Below are 22,572 nucleotides of genomic sequence, written 5' to 3'. Positions count from 1 at the left end.
TGTGTAGGTAACGTTCTACCTCTGCCTTGGTTATACTGGCACTTAAGCTACCTGACATGCTAACTATTTGGCTCTACACAATGATAAGGGACACAATTTTCTATATACTAAAATACTGAGAGACTGAATTATCTCAGCTACTCAAGAGAACAGTATATAGCGCTTTACAAAATAAGGCCAAACTACTTGAAATGAATAGTAAACTATGAATAGAAAAGGCAGAACTACCACTTAGAATAAAGGTAGTTTAACAGTGGGTGCTTAAGCTAACAACATTTCCCATCCAGCCTTGCGGAGTGCATTTTAATTGTCCGACATCATAAGGCAGTCATTGTCAGTTTATTTGTAATAATGTAACTATGGTTCTGCTAGATTTAGCTAGAAAGCGAAGTAGATATATCTTGGCATATGTATAGTGAAACGAGAATCTGCTACAGAACAAAACGCCCCTGTTTGTATGCCCTATCATAGCTGCCTCTAAGTGATGTTAATGTAGATTTAATGATACTAAGGATTATTAATCGCCACCGCTATACAGAGCAGATGTATTCTGTAGTAAATAATCAGTTTTACAAGCTAATTTAACTTTATAGACTATAAATCAACTACCAAAGTTTAACATTCACTTGCAATTTGTCTCTTGTAATAGAATTACATTTAACACAATTAAGTATTAATCAAGCAAATCTATAGAGACTGTAAACTGAGTTTTACCTGTACAGCTACCTTCCTTTTCTTCAAAGCCAGCACTACAAGTACATTTTCCAATAGGGACCAGCCATTCCCCCTCTGCACTGCAATGCATCCTTGGTGGGTTATCCAAGTCTACTTCAGAGTTATTCACGCAAGTCCCCCTAACTTCCACTAAAGTCGAGAAGGCAGCCTCTGCCACTGTGTCCGGAAAGATTGCAAGGTTCTGCACTGTGGAGAGGCACTTTTTATAATAGACACGCACAGAGACAAGGGCAACACAGGCCCCTACATCCTGAAATCCCAAATGGAAGCCCCTCTTGTTCAGATGTCCAATCTCTCTGACTTCTGTATTTAACTTCATTTTGCGTTCTCCTAGATCCCCTTGTGTGAAGCTCTCATCAGCTGCTATAGTATCAATCTTAAGGTATTTGCTTTCCTTGATGTTTTTCCCCAGATCATAATCAGATTCAATGTAATAAAGATTAAATGTCTCCTTGCATGTCCCCACTACTCCTGGAATGCTGTTGCAGTCCCTCAGAGTGAACTTCAACTCAATAAAGATCCTTTGTCCGTTACGTCTTAAGATCCAGCCGGTCTGCAGCCAATTGTTCTGACTGGGCTCCATGACGTTACATACTTGATAAGTACGGATGGGTTTGTAATTCTCGTCGACACCGCTAATTTCTTCCCACTAGGGTGACAATAATAGAATAAGACAATGTGTTAATGTTATTTTTATCATTTACAATATTTGTACAAAATAACATCCACTATAAATGATACGGTACAATATGCTTACAGTGGATTCGAGCTTTGCTAGAATTACCATATAACTGCACTAGATCTTAGTGAAATCATTTACAGTAAATCATCCGTTAACAGTATGAAACACTGATGACTCATAAGGTCATTATTGGAGGTATAAATTATGTGCTAGTGTTCTAAGGATTAGCATTTCATTTAGAACTGTGGAAGGCCAAGCCTTCATTTCTGTTTAAATCACTAGTAAAGCAATGACTGCATGACAAATACCCTAACTTTTTACTCTTTTAATGGAAAAGACTCAAAGTACAAAAATAAATAAAATACTTCAATGATCATGCAGGATTTCTTGACATCTGAAGATCTGAAGATCTGAAGATTAAAGAGGTCATCCAAGACTTTCAAATTGATTGCTTACCCTTACAATATTAGATCAGTGGGCGCTCACTCTTGACTTGAGGAACTACAGCCATCAATTTTAAAGTACTGGATAACTATTTCAACTATTTACAAAGATCCACATTTTTTGATGAACTGTTAATACACTATGACAAATCTATTCGGCTTGTAGTAAAACCTACAATCCTTTCTATATTGACAATATTTATTTATTTATTTTAATGGGCACTGTTATTGTGGGGAAAAAATATGTCATTGGTTAGGGTCTGAATGTTTAGACCCCAACCAATTTCTAGATACATTGGGGAGAAGTGCACCCATAGATGATCACATAATGTAAGTCTATAAGACTGTAATGGTCACATAGACAACGAGCAGGGAGACGAGCATGGCATTTTAACTCTTAAAGTAGTTATCTCACCAATGAAATTATAGAATGTATTGTAGACAAAAATTGATTTTCTATATTCTTTTTCGAAATATTATTTACATTATTTGTAACCTACTCACTTAGAAATCAAAACTAGCCACATTCCTTTCCATTATAAATACTGTCCCTATCCAGTTTTCTATAAAATGTTTTCTCTAGTGGATGCTTCCTGCTGAACTTTATGTATACCCTGGAGGCATCTCAAAGTATTTGTCATAACCCTCTGTCTGTGTAGACTATAAAAAGAAGCTTATCCTGGGAGGAAGAGATTCAAGAGCAGCTCAGGTTCATCTAGGTTAATGGTGACAAGTACAAGCAGAACTACACACATTGACTGAGCTCAGTGTAACCAGGAAATTTAACTCTACACATTTTGAATTGTGTTCTGAGGTCAAGGTCTATCTGCTCATTCTATGATATTAGATGAGATGCTTGTATCTATAGCTCTACAAAAATTCTTGAAAAACATCAAGCCAAAAGAACATGTGAAAAATGATAAATTTTATTGTAAAACTGTAAAATTACTTCAGTCTGAATGTTCCAAAAAAGCTATATCAAGTACCATCAACAATAGTCCCAATGGTACTTTTAATACTAGACACATTCATAGATACATAACATTTGCAGTTTCTGGAAAAAGAAACTACATTATTCCGACCTTGTGAAACCTAAGTTGATATCTACTCAGAGAGGCAACCTGGGTTTTACTTAAAACTTCTTTCAGCTACACTTCACTGACTAAATCTAGGCCTCAGGAGAAACCAAATTCCTATTGGTTTTGCAAAAGTTCCACGTAGGTCTAACTAGTAGGTATAACAAGAAAAAGTGCAACTTTTCTTCATATTGCTGTTCCTCTAACAAAATCTTAGATGTTAAAGAGAACTATTATCACTTTCATGCTGCCTGAACCACGAGTCATCAGGGCAGTCCCCATCAGCTTCTCCCTGCCTTACCGGCCTTAAATGATAGATCTATCCCTGTCTGGGTGTAAGGAGAGATTTTTTGAAAGTGTGTATATTACCAGCTCCTATTTTGATAGTATTGTTGTAATTATTTTATATACCATCTGCTAGTGTGCCACTATATAAACACTTACTCCATTGGATGGGTGTGAAGTCCAGCCCAGCTCTGCCTGCGATTCTTTGGAATCCAACAGAATAACTGAAATAAAACAGATTGGGAGAGATGACATCATTTTGAACATCTTTTACCATGTGTTTTAAAGAAGCAGACTTTCTAAAGTGTGAATTTCATTGAGGCATAAGATAAAAGTATAATGTCAAAAAAGTGCATAAACTGGTAACAGCTTTCTAATTAGTATAACTATTTATATATCAAGAAATAATATTAGCCCTTTATATATTATCACATCATTCCCCCATTTATGGAGAGGTAAAATCGGTTGCAATCACATTGGAGTTTTATTTTAGCTTCCTCTGGACCAGCTAGATATATGAGATGTATAAACGTGCAATGGGCCTCAGTTAAGACAAATGTTTATATATGTTAAAAATATAGTTTAAAGAGGGTGTCTAGGGGGTACATTTTTTATGAAATATGTAAACTCCCCTCTCACCCACTGTTCCCCCTACTCTACTGTTCTGATTTAATTCCTGTTTTTTTCCAACACATATATGTATATATATATATATATATATATATATATACCTATGAATAACTGAAACATATCTTTATATATATATATATATATATATATATATATATATATATATATACGTGTGTGTGTGTGTATATATATATATATATATATATATATATATATATATATATATATGGGTAACTGTATATAAGCAAATATCAATAAAGGGTCTTTTATCTTAAACTATCTTATCTTATTACCACCTTTACTAGAGCGAAAACACAAACTGATAAATGGGAGGTGCTGGGAGGCGCTGCTCACACAGTGGTCAGGCTAGCACAGGAAAACATATCATTTATTTTATACAGTAAGGATGATGCGTTTCGGCACTGGCTCATGCCTTCCTCAGGTCCAGGTATTTTCCCCAGTGTAATGATAGAATCAGTCAAGGCTACCGGTTATGAGATCCTGCTGTGCGCTGTGCTGCTGTGGTCTGACCCGGTGCACCAGCAGGATCTCATAACAAGTACCCTTGACTGATTCTATCATTACACTAGGGAAAATACTTGGTGGACCTGAGGAAGGCACAAGCCATTGCCGAAATGCATTGTCCTTACTGTATGAAATAAAGGTTACAGTATGTTGTCCTGTGCTAGCCTGGGTCGTTTTTGTCCACTGTGTGAGCAGTGCCTCCAAGACCATTTTTCAGTTTGTGTTTCTGCTATTACTTATCAGCTCCTTCTAGGAGTTTGGTTTTGGTCAGAGGACAGCAGCCATTGAGACAGAGTTGCACACATCAGTGTGACAACTCAGCAGGTCAGTATATCACTTTAGTGTGGTGGAGGGTCAACACCAATTGATATACAATACCAGGGAGCGCCCCCTGTTTTTCTTTTTCTTTTTACTCTCTCCCATACTTTTTACTTGAGCGGCAACCACAGAAAGGAAAGTTGTGAAAAATTTGACAAGCCATATAGTTAAGCTAGCCAACAAAAGCATTTTTTAGCCCATAAACTTTTGGCCTTGAAATGACTCCTTCACTGTAATTCCACGAGAATATCTAACTGTGTAACAGTGTACAAGGGAAATATAAGTAGTTTCATATATTCTGAAACATGGCATTAATGTAAACTTGCATTTTGAGGTTGAATATCTTGAATGTAATGTGCAGAGCAAATGCACAACACATGGCTTTTTACCTGCTGCTATAAAACATTTCAATGGGAGAGTTGACCTCACACTTGTATCCTTTCTGTAGCAGGCACTAAAATGAAATCTGAATTCAAATCTGAAAGTAAAATCATTTCAGAGGTAGTTCTATTATGGAGAGTGCAGTGCTCCGTATAGAATGTGTGTTATCTAACAAAGAAATTATTAGCCATAAAATATTCTAAACACTGCCTCCAAGATTGCAGGCTATTTTGCACCTCAGTGGTTGCAAATGACACCTCACCGAGCATACCTCTTTTACTGTTCTGAATTCATATTCTCTCTATCTCAGAGATTATACACAAAAAAGGAAATGCAACATCTTCTTTTATTGCACTAATGAGATATGGATTGTTTGCTTAGCTCCCGTCTAGCTATGCCTCATTTTGACAGAAGAACCATGTAAGTTCTAAGTAAGCAATAAAGCAGGAGGGATGCTCCCTGTGTGCACAGGATGGTTTCAGTCAATGCGTCTGTAGAAGAAAAAGCCTTTAAAAGGATACACAATTCCATCCATTATTAAGATAGGCTCCATGTCTGCTGCAAAAGACTAATAAGTAGAGTATACTGTATTACATAAAATCTATAAGAGTATATGCCAGGACCTATCTGATTCCTGAGTTTGAAGTATCCTGAATTGAAATGGAAAAATGCATTGATCTCATTTGTAAAAAAACACCAATCTGTAGAGAACAAAGTAAAGAAGTATGTGTGTGTGTATATATATATATATATATATATATATATATATATATTTGTGTGTGTGTTGACATTTTATACAGAAAACAACAATTGTCGTAACATAGCAATGTGCTTGAACATAGAAACAACCTATAACATTTATGACACAGATCTATGAAGTGAAACCGCTATGGGATTAATAACTGTCAGATATGGTTCACATGTACAACTGTCCAGTATCATGATGAAACATGCTTCTAAACATTAAAAAACGTATAGTTATTAATACTGGAAATAAATCTGCCTGCATCACTGATTTGTTTTGCTAATGTTCCGAACTAAAGAATACAACAAAAGGATCAATTCACCTATTATAAGTGAAAATGTAACCTGGTAAATCAATGTTGTACTGTATCTTATTGATCAGTGAATAGATAGATAATAGATAGATATGACATGGATATACAGACATTAGATAGGTAGATAGATACATAGATAGATAGTTAAATAGAAAGATAGATAGACATTAGATAGATAAATAGATAATAAATAATACATGAATCACAATGAAAGGTTAGCAGAAGAAGACTCAACAAAATCACTGAAAAGCAGAATGCAGTTTTTTAGAGCAAAGTTAATGGCAATATAATGTTATCCAAAGTTCTATAAAGGATTGCTGATAATTCTATGGCATTACCTTTAAATGGTTGTCTGCCACTTTAGGTCTTCTGATGATCAGCTGATCATAGGGTATACTACTTAAATGGGCACTGTCAGATACAAAAACTTTTGATATGTTGTAAAGCATGTATAACCAATAGGTTTTGCAATTGCTTTCACTAAGAAATGTTCACTATTTCATACTGAAAAAGTCAGTCAAACAATTGCCCCCCGCCTGCTTGGACACATACTAGTCCTGCTGTGTCCATGCATCATCACCTATGTCATGGACACACTTCCTTGATTGACAGCTGTGAGTGCAGGGCTCATAGTTGGAGGAAAAATCTTCCCACTGTCAGCTTGTGTCCCGCTACTGTCAGTGAGGACAAGCTGGGAATAGTAGTTTTGCTAATGCTAGGGGAGATCTGAGCAGACAGCATACTTAGGGAGGGGGCGGAGACCTGCACAGTGAGGCAACGCCCCCTCCCTTTGAGAGGAATTCAGACTGCTGAGCTAAATTAAAAGACACATAAAAATTAGATGTTCATGGTCAGAATTAGGTACTGAGTGATATATTAAAAAAAAAAAGTTTTTATTGTTGTATCTGACAGGTAAGTTTTAAGCAATCGTCTGATATCTTTAGCGAACCCAGCAGTAAATGTTGAAATGCCAAGTAGATCAATAGACTGCTCTTGTAATACCTGGACATAATGGGGGACATTTATCAATGTTTGCTTATGTATTCCTTTTTTTAGTTATTTTTTTCTTACAATTTTTTTTGCTAATGTGCGACTTATTTATCAACTGCTTTAAGCCTGTTGATAAATGTCCTTCATGTAAGCAATCTTAGTTTTTTTGCTTTGGTAGTGGCTTTTTCTGCTCCATGTCTGAGCTGGAGTAAATTTAGTAGGTTTTTTTCATGTGATGCAACTTTTTTGCGACTTTCACACTTGATAAATCTCTGACCACTGCAAGTCAAAAATCACTTTTTGCTTTGGTAAGCAAGATATTTATTTTTTGCTTAGGACACTGAACAAGCAAAAAGTCACAGAAAAAAGAGCGTAGGCAGACGTGCAACTTTTTTGCGACAATTTTAAGCAAAAAAAACCTACTAAATGCTTTGATAAATGTCCCCCAATACGTTCTCCAGAGAGAGATTATCTTTGTAACTGCATAATAGGTGATGGTCCTTCACTTTAGTAAAGGTACTTTTATTATTAATAATAATAATAAAAAATTTATATATATATATATATATATATATATATATATATATATATCATATTGTATGTAAGAGGATTGATCAGTGGGGTTAGATACTGAGACTCCCACCAATCACTAAATTGAAGGATCAGAAATTCTTAGCTGAATATTCTGCCCCTTTATTTCCAACTGGTTCTACTCGGTTCTACTTTCCACAGACAGCAAAGCATGAGGTGTGCACGTTTATAGAAAGTCTATGGGGGCAATTAATCATTCTGCCTGCTAATGTAATGTGGCAAAATTGTGAAATTTTTTTTGACTGGGCTTGCGCAAATTTGCCACTCTAAACTGGTGCAGGGAATCATAAATTCCACCCTATGAGTCTATAAAGTACTCGATTAGCCTTCTTAGTAAAGCCAAGCAGAGCTAATAAGAAGGGCAGATGATGGGAATGTCAAAAACAAAGATCAAAAGTTTGACCAGAGACTATGACAGGTTTATCAAAATAATATGTATATTCTAACTTAATGACTCAATAGGGTATTTGATCCCCATTGAGTGTAATAATAAATTCTGCTCAGGTACATATGTATATCAATCTATTAGGATTCACTATGTTATTTTGAAAAATTATTCATTTTTTGAATATCATGGTTAATCGTACATTTAAGGTTTGAATTTTTTTACACTCAGAATCTGTGGTAATAAAATATTATTCACCAGGTAATGTCTCTGAGATAACGCAGAGGGAGAAAGAAGCTATACTAGAGGAGTTCAGTACCACGGAGAGCAATCACACGAGAGCAGTTTCAGCATGTTATTTCCCTTATCCGACTGGTCACAGCATAGTGTTGAGAGATTACCATTGCTTTATCCTATTAGGATATATAATTGCATTGAGCTGAAAGAGGTTAGCTTATTAAGGCATATTAATTCTACACCTACTAAAATCCCAAATTCAATGAATTTATATAAATCTAAACCAGAAATGTAACCGTGCATACTTTCATACCACTTACACTTCTCACAGCATTAATAATCAGAACCCAAAATGAAATGCTTAAATTAAATTGGCAAAAACTTGCAAACTCAATAGGCTAATTCTTTGAAAGGGGGGGGGGGTTGCTATTTAGAAATGGAAATAATTGGAGATCTCTAATTACATATGAATTTGTCTCTTTCCATCAGTCGAGCCCATGTCGGGGCAGTGAATCATAGAATATGACTTTTGGTCTTGGCTGGTTTTCTTTCTATCTAACTTTCTAACTTTCTGTTCTATTCATACATAGATATGGCCAACCAATGACATCAAATCTATCAAGTAAGGATATACAACTGAATGTTGCATCTATAGACAAGGGTGGTGCTGATTCTTAAAAAACAAACCATTTTCTCTACAGCTGCAGGAGAAAAAAAAAACACTCTTTATGTTTGGTGCCACTTTATTGTTTGGGTGTATTGGATGGGTCATTGCTTTCTAAAGGTTAAGTTTTAAAAGGAAAGAATTATGTCCTTAATTCAGAAATCAGTGTTATTTTTCTAATGCTTTCCACCCTGCCATACGCTGCCTGTTATAAATAACTCTGATTAATGTTTTTATTTAAGAAAGCCGGAGTTCTGTTGTTGTGCAGGTTGAGGTGCGAAACTCTGGTTAGAAAGCAGATGGTAAGAAATACATCAAATTAAAAGACTTACAAAAAGATCACGTTTTTCCATAAATAACTCTGGATACTTTTTCACTTTCCATCAAAGTTTGACTTCCGAACACCATTTTGAAGTTGACATGCCAATAATTTAAAAGGGATATTGATATAAAATATTTCTTGTTTTATGTTCAATTAAAATTGTTTAGCAGATAGTTAGTCTTAAAACTGTAAAGTAAAAAAGGATGAGAATGTAAACTACAAGATGTTTTTTAAACCCAGAAACTTCCAAATAATATATTATGATTTATTATCCACATGCCTTCCTAAGAGGTGTCTGTTATTGCCAGATGCTCCACTAAATTGCAAAATTATTTGCATAATAATATATTCCATGCTCCCAGATATAATGACATTGATTTTCTAGTAGATGAAGGAAACTTTAATATAAAACGCAGGTTTGCCGAACCCAAAAAGTGTACCAAAACTTTCAAACAACTTCTGACATTTCATAAAGACATGTCAGAAATTGCGATTGGGGGGGGGGGGGGGGGGGGGGTGGGGGGGGGTCCGACTGCAAAGACTGGTCACCAAATTATAGAACAAAGGGACAAAAATGTTCTTCTACGCACTGGGTCATTTCATTTCTACTTGGATTTCCTCAGAAAGCTGAATGCACACTGACTGAAAGCCTTAAAGGGGTACTCCGGCACTAAGGATAGGGGATAAGATGCCTGATCGTGGGGGTCCCGCTGCTGGGGACCCCCGTGATCTTGCACGCAGCACCCCATTATATTCAGTCCCCGGAGCATGTTCCCTCCGGGTCTTATTACTGGTGATCATGGGGGCCGGAGCATTGTGATGTCACGGCCCCACCCCCTTGTGACATCACGCTCCGCCCCCTCAATTCAAGCCTATGGGAGGGTATGTGACAGCTTTAAAGACTTCTATTGCATCCATAAACCGCACACTTGACTTCCATGGAAAGCAAAGCACAATTAATTGGATACACACAGCCTTTTAGGGGAGCAATTCTGTCTCTTAATTCTAGCGATCTTTGGAAATATCAGCAGCCAGACCTCCACCAATCACAACTTGTGACATGTCTCTGTGATATGTCAGAAGGTGTTTAAACGTTTAGGTACATTAGTTCTTTTTACACTGCTTTCACAGTGTCCATTAGAGTTATATGTCTGTTTTTTTTTTCTGACATACAGTATACTGTACATACATAGACACCAATGTAAAAAAAAAAGTGTATACTGTATTTATTATTATTTTTTTTTTTACTGGACATTTCTGTATGGAATTGCAATAACTGATATCCTATTCTATGTAATGAAAATACACTATACCCAATGTACACCAGCTCAATGGAAGTCAAAAGGATACTCTGTTTGACATTGTGCCTGGAGCCTTACTGGTATATATGGCAAATATTTAGGATTTGATAAGAGCCTTATCCTTTTTCTACTGCAGTGACCCGGTCCCAACCAAGAGAGGAGTCTAAAAGTGAAACTATTGATCAATAAGTCATAACAATGTTTTTTAGGAATTCAAGAACTCTCTCTCCTTGAGAGAAAAGTACTTATCAACAGAAGTATTTTATACTGTATATACTTATATGTACCTCCTCATCAACATGTAGCAGTCATTTTATTGCAGATAGGAACATTAGAAATATAACAGTAATTTGAGCAAAGGTTTGGATTTCTGTAAAGGAAGGTTCATGTAGACTATAACCAGTCATACATATCAGTCAATTATGAGTTAATGACTTAGGGCATGTTCACATATGTCTTGCATAAGTCAACTTTTCCCTCCATTGCTTGCTAAAAAGCATCAGAGGGAAACTGATGCTAGAACTGATCCTATTTATTTGAACAGGACAGTTCACAACCAGCTTCAGTTTTCATCCTGGATGGTTGGACATGCTGGACTATCAGCAGCAGGGGAATGAATCTTGCTGCGTTCCCCTGACATTTAGAAATAATGGACAACGGATGCTAAACAACTGATGGCAACTGATGCACACTGTCATTAGTTGTAGCATCAGCTGAGATAAGTTTTAGGCTGGGTTCATGCTGGACATATGTGAATCAAGCCTTACTCAGCTGAGAGCTATTTTCCCTCCCAATCAACAAACACATCAGTGCAATAGAGAGCATTTGCTAAAAGGGAACTCCTGTGAAATTTTTTTTTTTTTTTTTTATCAACTGGTGCCAGAAAGTTAAACAGATCTGTAAATTACTTCTATTTAAAAATCTTAATCCTCCTAGTACTTATCAGCTGCTGTAGACTACAGAGGAAATTGTATAGTTTTGTCCAGTCTGACCACAGTGCTCTCTGCTGACACCTATGTTTGCGTCAGGAACTATCCAGAGCTGAACTGAAACTGAAAAACCCCTTGTCCTTAAGGAGTTAAATAGAACCGATTTACAAATCTGTTTAAATTTCTAGCACCAGTCGATTTCAAACCATTTGTTTTCCACTTGTTTTCCATTGGAGTTTCCCTTTAAAGGGTTATCCAGAAATGAAAAAAAAACAAACTGCTAAGTTCTTTCAAAAACAGCTCCACATCTGTTCCCAGGTTGTGTGTGCTATTACAACTTGGCTCCATGGACTTAAATGGAACTGAGCTACAACATCACACCTAACTTGGAGACAGACAGGGAAATAAATTAGCTCTGTTTTTCTATTCCTGGATAACCTCTTTAACTTCAATAGGGAAAGGAGGATGAGCTTTTCTTGTTTGAATGCCAACATGCCCAATGTCTGCATCAATAAATTTCAGATTTCCCTCTACATTTATTTGTTGGCTGATTCTCTTAACCTCCCTGGCGGTATGATTCTGTCTGGAAATTTGTACCAAAAGTGGTACAATTTTTTTAACTGAATTTCACATCTCCCTCCGCCCATTTCACATCTCCCCTGTCACATTCCCCCTCTCCCTTGTCACATCCCCCGTCACATTCTCCCCCCTCCTTGTCACATTCTTCCCCCTGTCACATTCCCCCCCTTGTCACATTCCCCCCCCGTCACATTCCCCCCCCTGACACATTCCCCCCCTTGTCACATTCCCCCCCCGTCACATTCCCCCCCCTGACACATTCCCCCCCTTGTCACATTCCCCCCCTTATCACATTCCCCCCCTTGTCACATTCCCCCCCCTGTCACATTCCCCCGCCCTGACACATTCCCCCCCTTGTCACATTCCCCCCCTGTCACATTCCCCCCCCTGACACATTCCCCCCCTTGTCACATCCCCCCCCCCTGTCACATTCCCCCCCCTGACACATTCCCCCCCTTGTCACATTCCCCCCTTGTCACATTCCCCCCCTTGTCACATTCCCCCCCCTGACACATTCCCCCCCTTGTCACATTCCCCCCCTTATCACATTCCCCCCCTTGTCACATTCCCCCCCCCTGTCACATTCCCCCCCTCTGACACATTCCCCCCCTTGTCACATTCCCCCCCTGTCACATTCCCCCCCCTGACACATTCCCCCCCTTGTCACATCCCCCCCCTGTCACATTCCCCCCCCTGACACATTCCCCCCCTTGTCACATTCCCCCCTTGTCACATTCCCCCCCTTGTCACATTCCCCCCGCCTGACACATTCCCCCCTTGTCACATTCCCCCCCTTGTCACATTCCCCCCGCCTGACACATTCCCCCCTTGTCACATTCCCCCCCCTGACACATTCCCCCCCTGTCACATTCCCCCCCCCCTGTTACATTCCCCCCTTTGTCACATCCCCCCCCCTCTTGTCACCTTGTCTTGTCCTGCAGCAAATACACTAGGTTTGCCGGGCAGATTTCAAACCTAGTGTATTTGCTGCAGAACAAGTCCTTTCCCCTTCAGCCAATCACAGGCTTTACACCACTGCGGCCTGTGATTGGCTGAAAAGTGAAAGGTCCTAGAAGATGAATAGTGAAGAGAGGACACCCCGGGCTGCACGGAGGGGAACGGCATCTGCAGGGACCGGGACTAGGTGAGCAAAAGTTTTTTTTATTTTACTACTTCATCCTTTTACACTTAGCTCAGTGTTTTTCTACCAGGGGGCCTCCAGCTGTTGTGAAACTACTACTCCCAGCATGCCCAGACAGCCTTTGGCTGTTCGGGCATGCTGAGAGTTGTAGTTTTGCAACAGCTGGAGGCCCCCTGGTAGGGAAACACTGACTTTTAGTATTTTTCTTTACCTGCTCTGGCCGGCCCCACAACGGGAGCCGACCTGAGCAGATAATCGCATGTTTTCCCGGGGGCCGCATCACTATATCGCATTGCTTTTGCGATATATCGTGCAGCCCGGCCGGGAACTCTGCAATTCTACCCCGAGCGTGACTCGGGGTTACCGATCCTGGCAGGGAAAATTAACCCCGAGTCACGCTCGGGAATACCGCTCAGGAGGTTAAAATCTGCAGGTTCAGCTGACTTAAATTTAATGTGTATGCCAGTTGAAGAATAAGGATTATAATTTTTTTTTAATTAAAAGAATTGAGGTATATCTTCTATCTGTTTCGTTATGCAAAAAGAAAAAAAAAACTGCTGACAGAATTTACTGCTTTTCATATAAAACACAACACAACATCTTTCCTAATTCTGCTAACTTCCGTTACAGATGTTCCAAATCATAACTTAAAAAATCCCTGGGGAGTTTTTTATTTTTTTCTAATGTCTTAAGGATGTTGGTTACTGCCAGCAGATATTGTTGTCAAGATGTTGTGTTAAATCTTAGACATAGCCATAAATAGTACAAGTTAAGAAAGAAATAAAAAAGAAGAAAAATGCCGACAGTTTAATGAAGAGACCATTCGGGTTTGTCTAATTGAAACTGCAAAGTAATAGAACTTATCCTCTAGCCAAGAATAGTTGGAAAATGAGTAAGGGCTAACCAGCAACAAGAAAAAGGCTCATAATACGGAAACCATAATCCTGCCATATAGAAACTGAAACAGCAGATGACAGCACCGTGATCAATAGGAGTCACAGCTGACTTGACGACAGTTTAAATCCTGCTCCAGTATGACACACTTCTGGCCAGGGTGCTTGCCCCAATATTTCATTTACCAAAACAGATACATTCGAGAGATTCTCTACTACGAAGTAACTCAAGCATGACCTGGTCTTGACAATGGCGCATCTTGAGCTGTCATAAGTCAGTATAGTAAATTCTATCACTGCCAACTTTGTCATACACTGACAATGGAATGACAGAGCAGTGGACAAGAATATTGTCTAGTACATTTTTAGTGAGTGTGGTCACTAATGCAGGAAATCAACTGGGGGAAAGAAGGAATTGAATTTTGCAAAAATGTACCAAATTATTTCTTATCATTAAATTACAGAAATATGTTTTACAAGTGGATTATACTCTAAAAGAATTATCCCATGTTGCCTTTTCAGGGAGGATACCAATCTGAGGAGGTGGTAAGTGCACCCCAAAAAGCGTCATTGATCCTTTTATTATTTTATTGGAATGCAAATAAATGAGTCCAGTTTGGATTTGAACTCCTAACAGGTTGCCCCTCTCCTGTGACCCCTGGGCTGAGCAGCTTTTGACCAGCATTAGGTATTAAATAAGGGAAAGCGACCATCTTACAAAGACTTCTATCTGTGTGGATCCCTGAGCAGGGATTTTGAACACTGGGGTAATACGAGAGATTCTGTCCTCCAATTTTTCTTCTTCTATTCTCATACAGTTTCAGGGGAAATGGCTGGCCAGAGAGGAATTCAACCTCCAAAATCAGCTGTTTGTTGGAGTACAGGGTTCTGAGCACATTTCTGACTACTCCTCTATTAAGAAAGTGGACATGGGATTATGTTCTCATTGTTATGTTCAGTGCCTCGACCGCACACGCTGGCCGTGAGCGCATGGCCCTGTTACATCCTGATGCCGGTATGGCTGGGATTCACATTGCGGGATGCACCTGGTGCACCTGGTGCTTCTCCTGTCTCCTCCTCTGCCTCTTTGCTCTGGCGCACATGTCCCAGTCCCCTAGGGTGTGCACGTGCCGGAGCTTGGAGATTTAAAGGGCCAGTAGGCCCAAAAATTAAGTGTACACCTGTGGCTCAGTTATAAGTTCCTCCACCTCCCACACTTCCCTGCTGGATCTTTGTTGCCCCAGTGCTGAAGAGAAAGCGTACCTGTTAGTTGTCTTGCTGTGTTCCTGACCCTTAGCTCCGTGACCTGACCTTGCTCCTTTGCCGCCTGCCTTTTGACCTCCTGCTTCGTCCCTGACTACGCACCTGTGCCACCTGCCCTGACCTTCAACTATCCTGGCCAAGAGTTGCTGTAACCTACCTGTGCCTCGAAACTCCTCAGCTGCCTGTGTGTTCGAGCAGTGCCAGGGGTAGCGACCTAGGTGCCGCCTGTCGCAGCAAGTCTATCCTGCTTAGCGGCGAGCTCTGTTGAAAACCAGCGGCACCTAAGACTCAGCTCCCTGGTGCGATCTGAGTCATCTGCCACACAGGTCCAGTGGATCCACTACTACCAGCTTTCCTGTCTACAGAAACATGAGTGTTACACTCATGATCTCATGATCTATAGTCTCTGCAGCAGGGTCCGAGTGATCAGAAGCTTGTCACCTATCCTGTGCATAAGTGATGTACTCTTCTTTGGAAAACCCTTTAGCATTCACTTCCAGGTCATTTAGGGTGAATGTTTACATCAGCATAGACATAATAGGAAATCCAATTAGAAACCAGAGAGAAACTAATAAAAAAAATGTCATTCTGCTATTATCCCTGAAATTATTGTTTTTTGGGTTGCTTAACAGTACCCATGAATGTCTCTTAATCCTGCTGGAATTATCATAAATCTGTAAGTATTTATTTTTAATAAACTAATTTATGACATGGCATTTACACAACTATATAGGCCTATGCAGTACACCACATGTCTACTGGATTTTTTGATACGCTATTTAAAGAGCTTCATAATAAAGAGCTTTATAATGTATAGAACACTATTTAAAAGTCTTAATAGATAATCAGTAAATAACATTCTATAGAATTTTAGCAGCGCAAGTTCTATCACTAAAAAGTGTCTCAGCAAACTCACTGTCACTTCCCATTGCTTAGAGTCTAGGCGCTGCTGAAAGTGACAAAGAAAGACTCACAGAGCACTGAACACCATCACTCTTACTACTAAATCTTTCTACTTTGAAAGCAAACAAGAACAAGATAGTTTAGAATTTCATTAAATTGTCAATACTATTATTTACTTCAGCTTAAAGGCTACAAATGCCTTTGCACTAAAATCATTTTCATTGTTTATTTGCTTTCTAAATACAAAAGTTAGCAACTTACTGAGCAGACTTTATTACACATTTCTTACCATTTTTGAGCAAGTCCTTTAGATAGCTAGTTGCCCTCCTTATTCTGACATAAATCTGAGAGCAAGCTGTTCCTGGTTCAGATGGCTGCTCTGACCCTTCCTCTCAATGTGAGAAATATTAGAAGTGAGTTGGATGAGGGTGTATGCAAGGAACCAAAGGGTTAACTTCACTGGGAGCTTTTGTTTGGTCTTCTCGCTTTGGTTAAGCCGGTCTGCTGAGACTGGTCAGCTGACCTTGATTGAAAACCTGGTCTGGATCTATTTAAACTGCCAGTCTACTCCCCGTTTTTGCTTGCTAAAGAGTTTTGTTTGTCTCCTAGCTAGCTTTATAGTTCATCTGTCATATCTGGCATTTTGACCCTTTGGCTCTGCTCTCTAACGCTTCTCTCTGGTATTAGCATTTTTTGTACTTCGTGCTCTCCAGGTTAAGACTCGGCCCTCTCACTATGTATTTTTGTGTGTGCGTGTTTTGATATGTTTTCTGTTAGTTGTGTGCCTCCAGACTTTCATGACATTTTGTCAGTTTTGTAGTTTATTGTTTTGACCTTTTGACTGCCCCTCACTTATTTAGAAAGGGACCATCACCGTGGTTACGGACCTTTCGCTTAGGGCGGGTATGTAAGTAGGTAGTGATAGGTGAGTGGGCGAGAATAGTGTGCACTCCTTCCCTGCCATTACGTGACATTGTACAGGCAGATTCAAACATGGAAAAGGGAATCAATCAGGTTTTCAGGGAGGTAATTTACATAGACTGTAAATAGCGAAGAAAACACTCTTAAGACAGTTTGCTGGAGAGAGACTGTGTATGAGGTAAAAGAGAAAGATGAGTACCCACAGCAAACTCTACATGATGGAGAAAACTCACACACTGCTCAGGATCAGCCTCTATTAACTTAAGCAATGATTTCCAAATTTTTTTTTTTTTTTGTCGTCCAGGTAACCCTTGGCAGCCCATTTCCACAAATTGTACATGTTAGTGACATATTTTTTATGAATAAAGGTGCTGTTATTTCAATTTTATATGCTTTTCCTTTATGTCATATCCTCTACCCAGACCCCCTGATTCTCTTTGTATCTCCCCAGACCCCCTGACCCTCTCCGTATCTCCCCAGGCCCCCTTCTCTACTTCCTACAGCTCTGAAGTATACAAGATGTAATTCCTTATATAGAGTTACATCCTATATCAAATAGGAGCTGGGGCCTCCCCAGTGAACAGGCCCCAAATGCCATCATCCAGCATCTCTCCTGACATCACAGCACTCCCTTACTGACACAGGCTTCCTTCTTACCATGCACTCTATCCTGTCCTGCAGTATCCCACCCTCATTATCCTCCCACATCCCCACAAGCCCCCTTGCATCACCCTGCATGGTCCAGGTCACAGAGCAGTGCATGACTTAAATGATACATGAGCCAGTGAAGACTGCAGTATCCTGGAAAATACAGACCTCACATCCATTATTACTGGAAGGGACATGACCACATGAGAAGAGTCTAAATCCACTAGTTGCAAACTAAAAATTGCAGCTTTAAATATTGTGCAGCTTTTAAACTCAAGGTAACCTTCTAGCTTGCCAGCTGTCTGTAAATCCCATCAAAAGAGGGGACTTTTCCATAGTGTCCATAAATAAATAATAAATCTGTGATTTTTTTTGAAGCTAGAAGAGCTTGTGCGGGTAACTTCAATTGTAATTATCATCAATCTACAGTTCACAGTAAATACTGTTACTGTGTTTATGACAGTATTCTGAGCTGTAGACATATCAGTTATCATCTTTATGATCCATTAGGGTTTTCTAATGTGTTCATAAAAAGTGCTGGCTGGCTGTGATTTCTGGGTAATTTGTCCAGGAAAAAATAAAAAATAAAACAGGTGACAAGCCTTGTAAACATTTACATATGTAAAACATGTCATAAGAGTTCATTTCTTTGTAGTTAAATCTTTTCATTTATTTATTTTTATTTATTTTTTATTCAGAGTGCTCATTGCAGTTCTTTTTGTTCTGCCTTATGGTAACTGCACCAGCCTGCCTTCTGTAATAGCTAACAGTAATTCAGTTTACAATCCTGGCACTTAGGGTTTTCCCTATTAGTTTATCATAGAACTTAATAAAGTATTTCACTGTAATTAGTTTCAATAAAATCCATAGTTGTTGCAGTTATCGGAGACCTGTCACCCTGTTTTGGGACTGCCTTTAGTTACTTTGGTCCCCCAAGTTTTTTTTATTTTTTATTTGATCACCTGGAGCGGAGTCTTAGACTACCTGATGCAGTCACATTGTGCTGGTGAAGCTGAGAAGAATACATCTTAGGCTGGGTTCACAAATAGCTGTCTGGCACAGTTTCCCTCCGGCATGCACTGGAGGGAAACTGATGGTAGAACTGATCCCATTAATTTGAATGGGATAGTTCACAATCATCCAGCATCTCAATTTTGACACCGGATGGTGAGAAACGCCGGAGGGCACCAGATTGGGGAATGCAGCTTGCTGCGTTCCTCTGTATGCTGTGCAAAAACAATTGGCACCGGATGCAATACAACTGATGACAACTTGTCATCAGTTGTGGCATCAGTTGAGTCTAGATTTAGGCTGAGTTCACATCTGCCGGATGCCCGACATATGTGAACCCAGCCTTTCTTCTTTGCACATATGCACAGCTGCATATAGACATGCTGAGGTTTTAATGTTCTAAAACTTGGTGACAGGTTTGATTCAAATGGTGCAACCTGCTAGAGTGTTCCTTAAACAATACACATAAATGCTCAACTTAGCCAAGTATAAATATGTTTAGAATGGAGAAAAGGGGGAATAAGGTTGGGTTCACATATGTTTGGCATTCGGCATACGGGAACTTAGCTTAGATCTTGACGCAACTGATGCCATAACTAATAACAACGTGCATCAGTTGTAATCAGTTGAATGGCATCAGGCATCCATTGTTTCTGGACACCGAACAGAGGCACCCTGTCTGGTGCTGTTCGGCGTGTCCAACCATACGGCATCTAAATTGAGATGCTGGATGCTTGTGAACTGTCCCATTGAAATGAATGTGATCAGTTCTAGCATCAGTTTCCCTCTGGTGCACGCCGGGGGGAAACCATGCCTGATGCCTGATATATGTGAACCCAGCCTCAGATCCAACAACCAAAACTCTGGCAAAAATATCCCCTTAGAAAAATCTCCCTAAAACTTTACTTTTATTGTATCCCTGTATAAAATAGGATGATTGGTGCAGTGTCACAAAAGTGATCTAAAAACTTGCTGTCATCACAGTCATTTGTCAGTATAATAGATCAATTGACACAAAGTCAAATTGAAAAAGTAAACATTGGGGTTTGCAGTACTCCAATGCAATCAGCTGTGATAATTTGCTCCCCTCCTCCTCTACATGTTTTGGTAAAACACTCCTAAATATGTCCGACTGCCATATTTATAGACTTCTGTCTAGTGTCATCAAAGGGCGTCCCATTAAGGACTGCCAATGCCAGATCTTTTGACAACTCACCTATGGTATTGCTGGAACTTAGGGAATAAAGGTTAACCCATTGCCGACATCCGATTCGGACATGCGCATGGAAACAATTTGCTGATAGATATTAGTTAAAACCCGTGGACATGCGCGGCACAGTTTAATCACGTAACAGCAAGTTCCAGATGGTATGTGATGGATGCGCAGTCCTAATTGGATGTCGGCAATGGCTCCCTACCTCCATTGCGTGCAGCAGTGCATAAGGAATAGAGGATTAAACGGCCATAACTCTGCAACTGCACCAGATATCAATGTGACAACTGTTTGAAAGCTGTTCACATGCACTATAACCCAGCATACTGAGTTAAGTGCAGGTGAACAGTCTGTCAGTATCTCTTAAGTGTTATGAGTCTTTATTTATTTTTTGCTATATAACCTATTAGTGCTGTTGTGAGGGGAGTTGCTGGTCAAAATATATGTTCACATTATATTCATATCGTTGTGCTTGCAGTGTTGCAGTTTATTGCTGTAATTTTTGTGCTTGTTCTTGTATTTCAGCCATGGCAGTGTGCTGCACCTGCATATTTATAATAGTCCTTTGGATGTGCTGACCAATTTTTTTTTTTAAGAGGTATAGAAACATCGGAAAGATACATAGAAGGAGGTAAAATAACCTAGAAAAATAATACAATAATAGTTTTTGCTATAATCGGAATAATCTCAACCTACTTTCTGGCTTTAGGCATAACTAAGTGTCCTATTACAATAAATTGCAATGGGCCTCCATGAATACTAGATACCAGGGGTGTAGCTAGAAACCATGGGGCCCCAGTGCGAAAAATTGCCATGGGCCCCCCTACCACATGACGACCCTCTTCCCCAATCCCGGGCTACCCCTTACTCGGCTGCACAAAGATACTGCATGGGACACAGTCAGGAGAATACACAACTATAGAAGTGACTAACAGGCAGGGCCAGACAGGCAAAACAAGCATTGAAGAATAAGAAGCCCATTTTTCTGATGGGGATCCAACTGCTGGGACCCCACCAATCACCAATTAGCTGTTATAAAGCTATAACTCCCATCATGTCTGGAGAGCCTCAGGCATTATAGGAGTTGTAGTTTTTCAACAGCTGGAGAGCCATAGATTAGGGTACATCGTCACCCATCATCACTGCAGAACTTACAAGTGACTCCAGCTGATGGGACAGTCAGGAGAATACACAATGATATCTGTGACGTCTTCTCTGTTATCTTTTCTTTCCTTCTTCAGCTGGTCCAGATGTCAGGACGTCTTCCCACTCCATCTTCACTGCAGAGTCTGACATCCAGACACCATAGGTTCTCACTTTGTCAGTAGGTCCTCATCCTCTGTATGAAGACAATAATCATTATTATGCTGCTAAATACTGTGCCCCCTGAATATAATGCTGTCACACACTTTATTCCCTGAATATAAAATTACCATCCACTGTACCCTTTGAATATAATGCTGCCTCCTTCTGTTCCCCCTGAATATAACACTGCCTCCTTCTGTTCCCCCTGAATATAATACTGCCTCCTTCTGTACCCCTGAATATAATATTGCCACCTACTGTCCCCTGAATATAATACTGTGACACACTGTATTCCCTGAATATAAAATTACCATCCACTGTACCCTTTGAATATAATACTGCCTCCGTCTGTTCCCCCTGAATATAATAATGCCTCCTTCTGTACCCCTGAATATAATATTGCCACCTACTGTCCCCCTGAATATAATACTGTGACACATTGTATCCCCTGAATATAAAATTACCATCCACTGTACCCCTTGAAAATAATACTGCCACCCATTGCACCCCCTGAATATAATAATGCCACCTACTGTACCCCCCACTATAATACTGCCACCTACTGTTCCCCCTGAATGTAATTCTGCCACCTACTGTTCACCCTGAATATAATTCTGCCACACACTGTGCCCCTGAATATAAACCCTCAAAAATAACCATGCTATATGCTGTACCCCCCACACATCATACATACATACATATATCTTGCTTACACACATCTATCATTCATACACACACATCATTCATACACACATCATACATACACACATAATTCATACACACACGCCACCTCCGGACCCCCCCCCCAACACATGCATAATATATACACATACATACAGCCGCCTCCAGATCCCTCTGCATTATTAATCTCCACACATCATACATACATCCTTCTAGCTTACACACATCTCCACACATCATACATATACATCTTGCTTACACACATCTATCATTTATACACACATATCATACTTACAGTACACATACATCATTCATACAAACACCGCCTCTGGACCCCCCCACACATGCATAATACATACACATCATACAAACACATACATAAACTCATATCATACATATCAAAATACATGTCCACACATCATACATATATCCTTCTAGCTTACACACATCATACATACATCT

At 39.6% G+C, this 22,572-nt stretch overlaps 1 protein-coding gene across 2 annotated transcripts in view; it reads right to left on the bottom strand.

Moving 5' to 3' along the window:
* Nucleotides 1–22,572, bottom strand: part of EPHA10 (EPH receptor A10) — a 691,916-nt gene that overhangs the window by 578,777 nt on the left and 90,567 nt on the right. For both annotated transcript variants that reach the window (XM_056557121.1, XM_056557122.1), the window contains exons 2-3: nucleotides 3,381–3,445; nucleotides 715–1,384 (exon numbers count right to left, since the gene is read on the bottom strand). In XM_056557121.1, coding sequence (XP_056413096.1) covers nucleotides 715–1,384; nucleotides 3,381–3,445 — 735 coding nt within the window. The remainder of the gene's footprint in view (nucleotides 1–714; nucleotides 1,385–3,380; nucleotides 3,446–22,572) is intronic.

The sequence above is a fragment of the Hyla sarda genome, chromosome 2, assembly GCF_029499605.1.
Source record: "Hyla sarda isolate aHylSar1 chromosome 2, aHylSar1.hap1, whole genome shotgun sequence".
Lineage (NCBI taxonomy): Eukaryota > Metazoa > Chordata > Amphibia > Anura > Hylidae > Hyla > Hyla sarda.
Note: the sequence above shows the minus strand (reverse complement) of the source record. Positions and strands in the feature narration are given on the sequence as shown.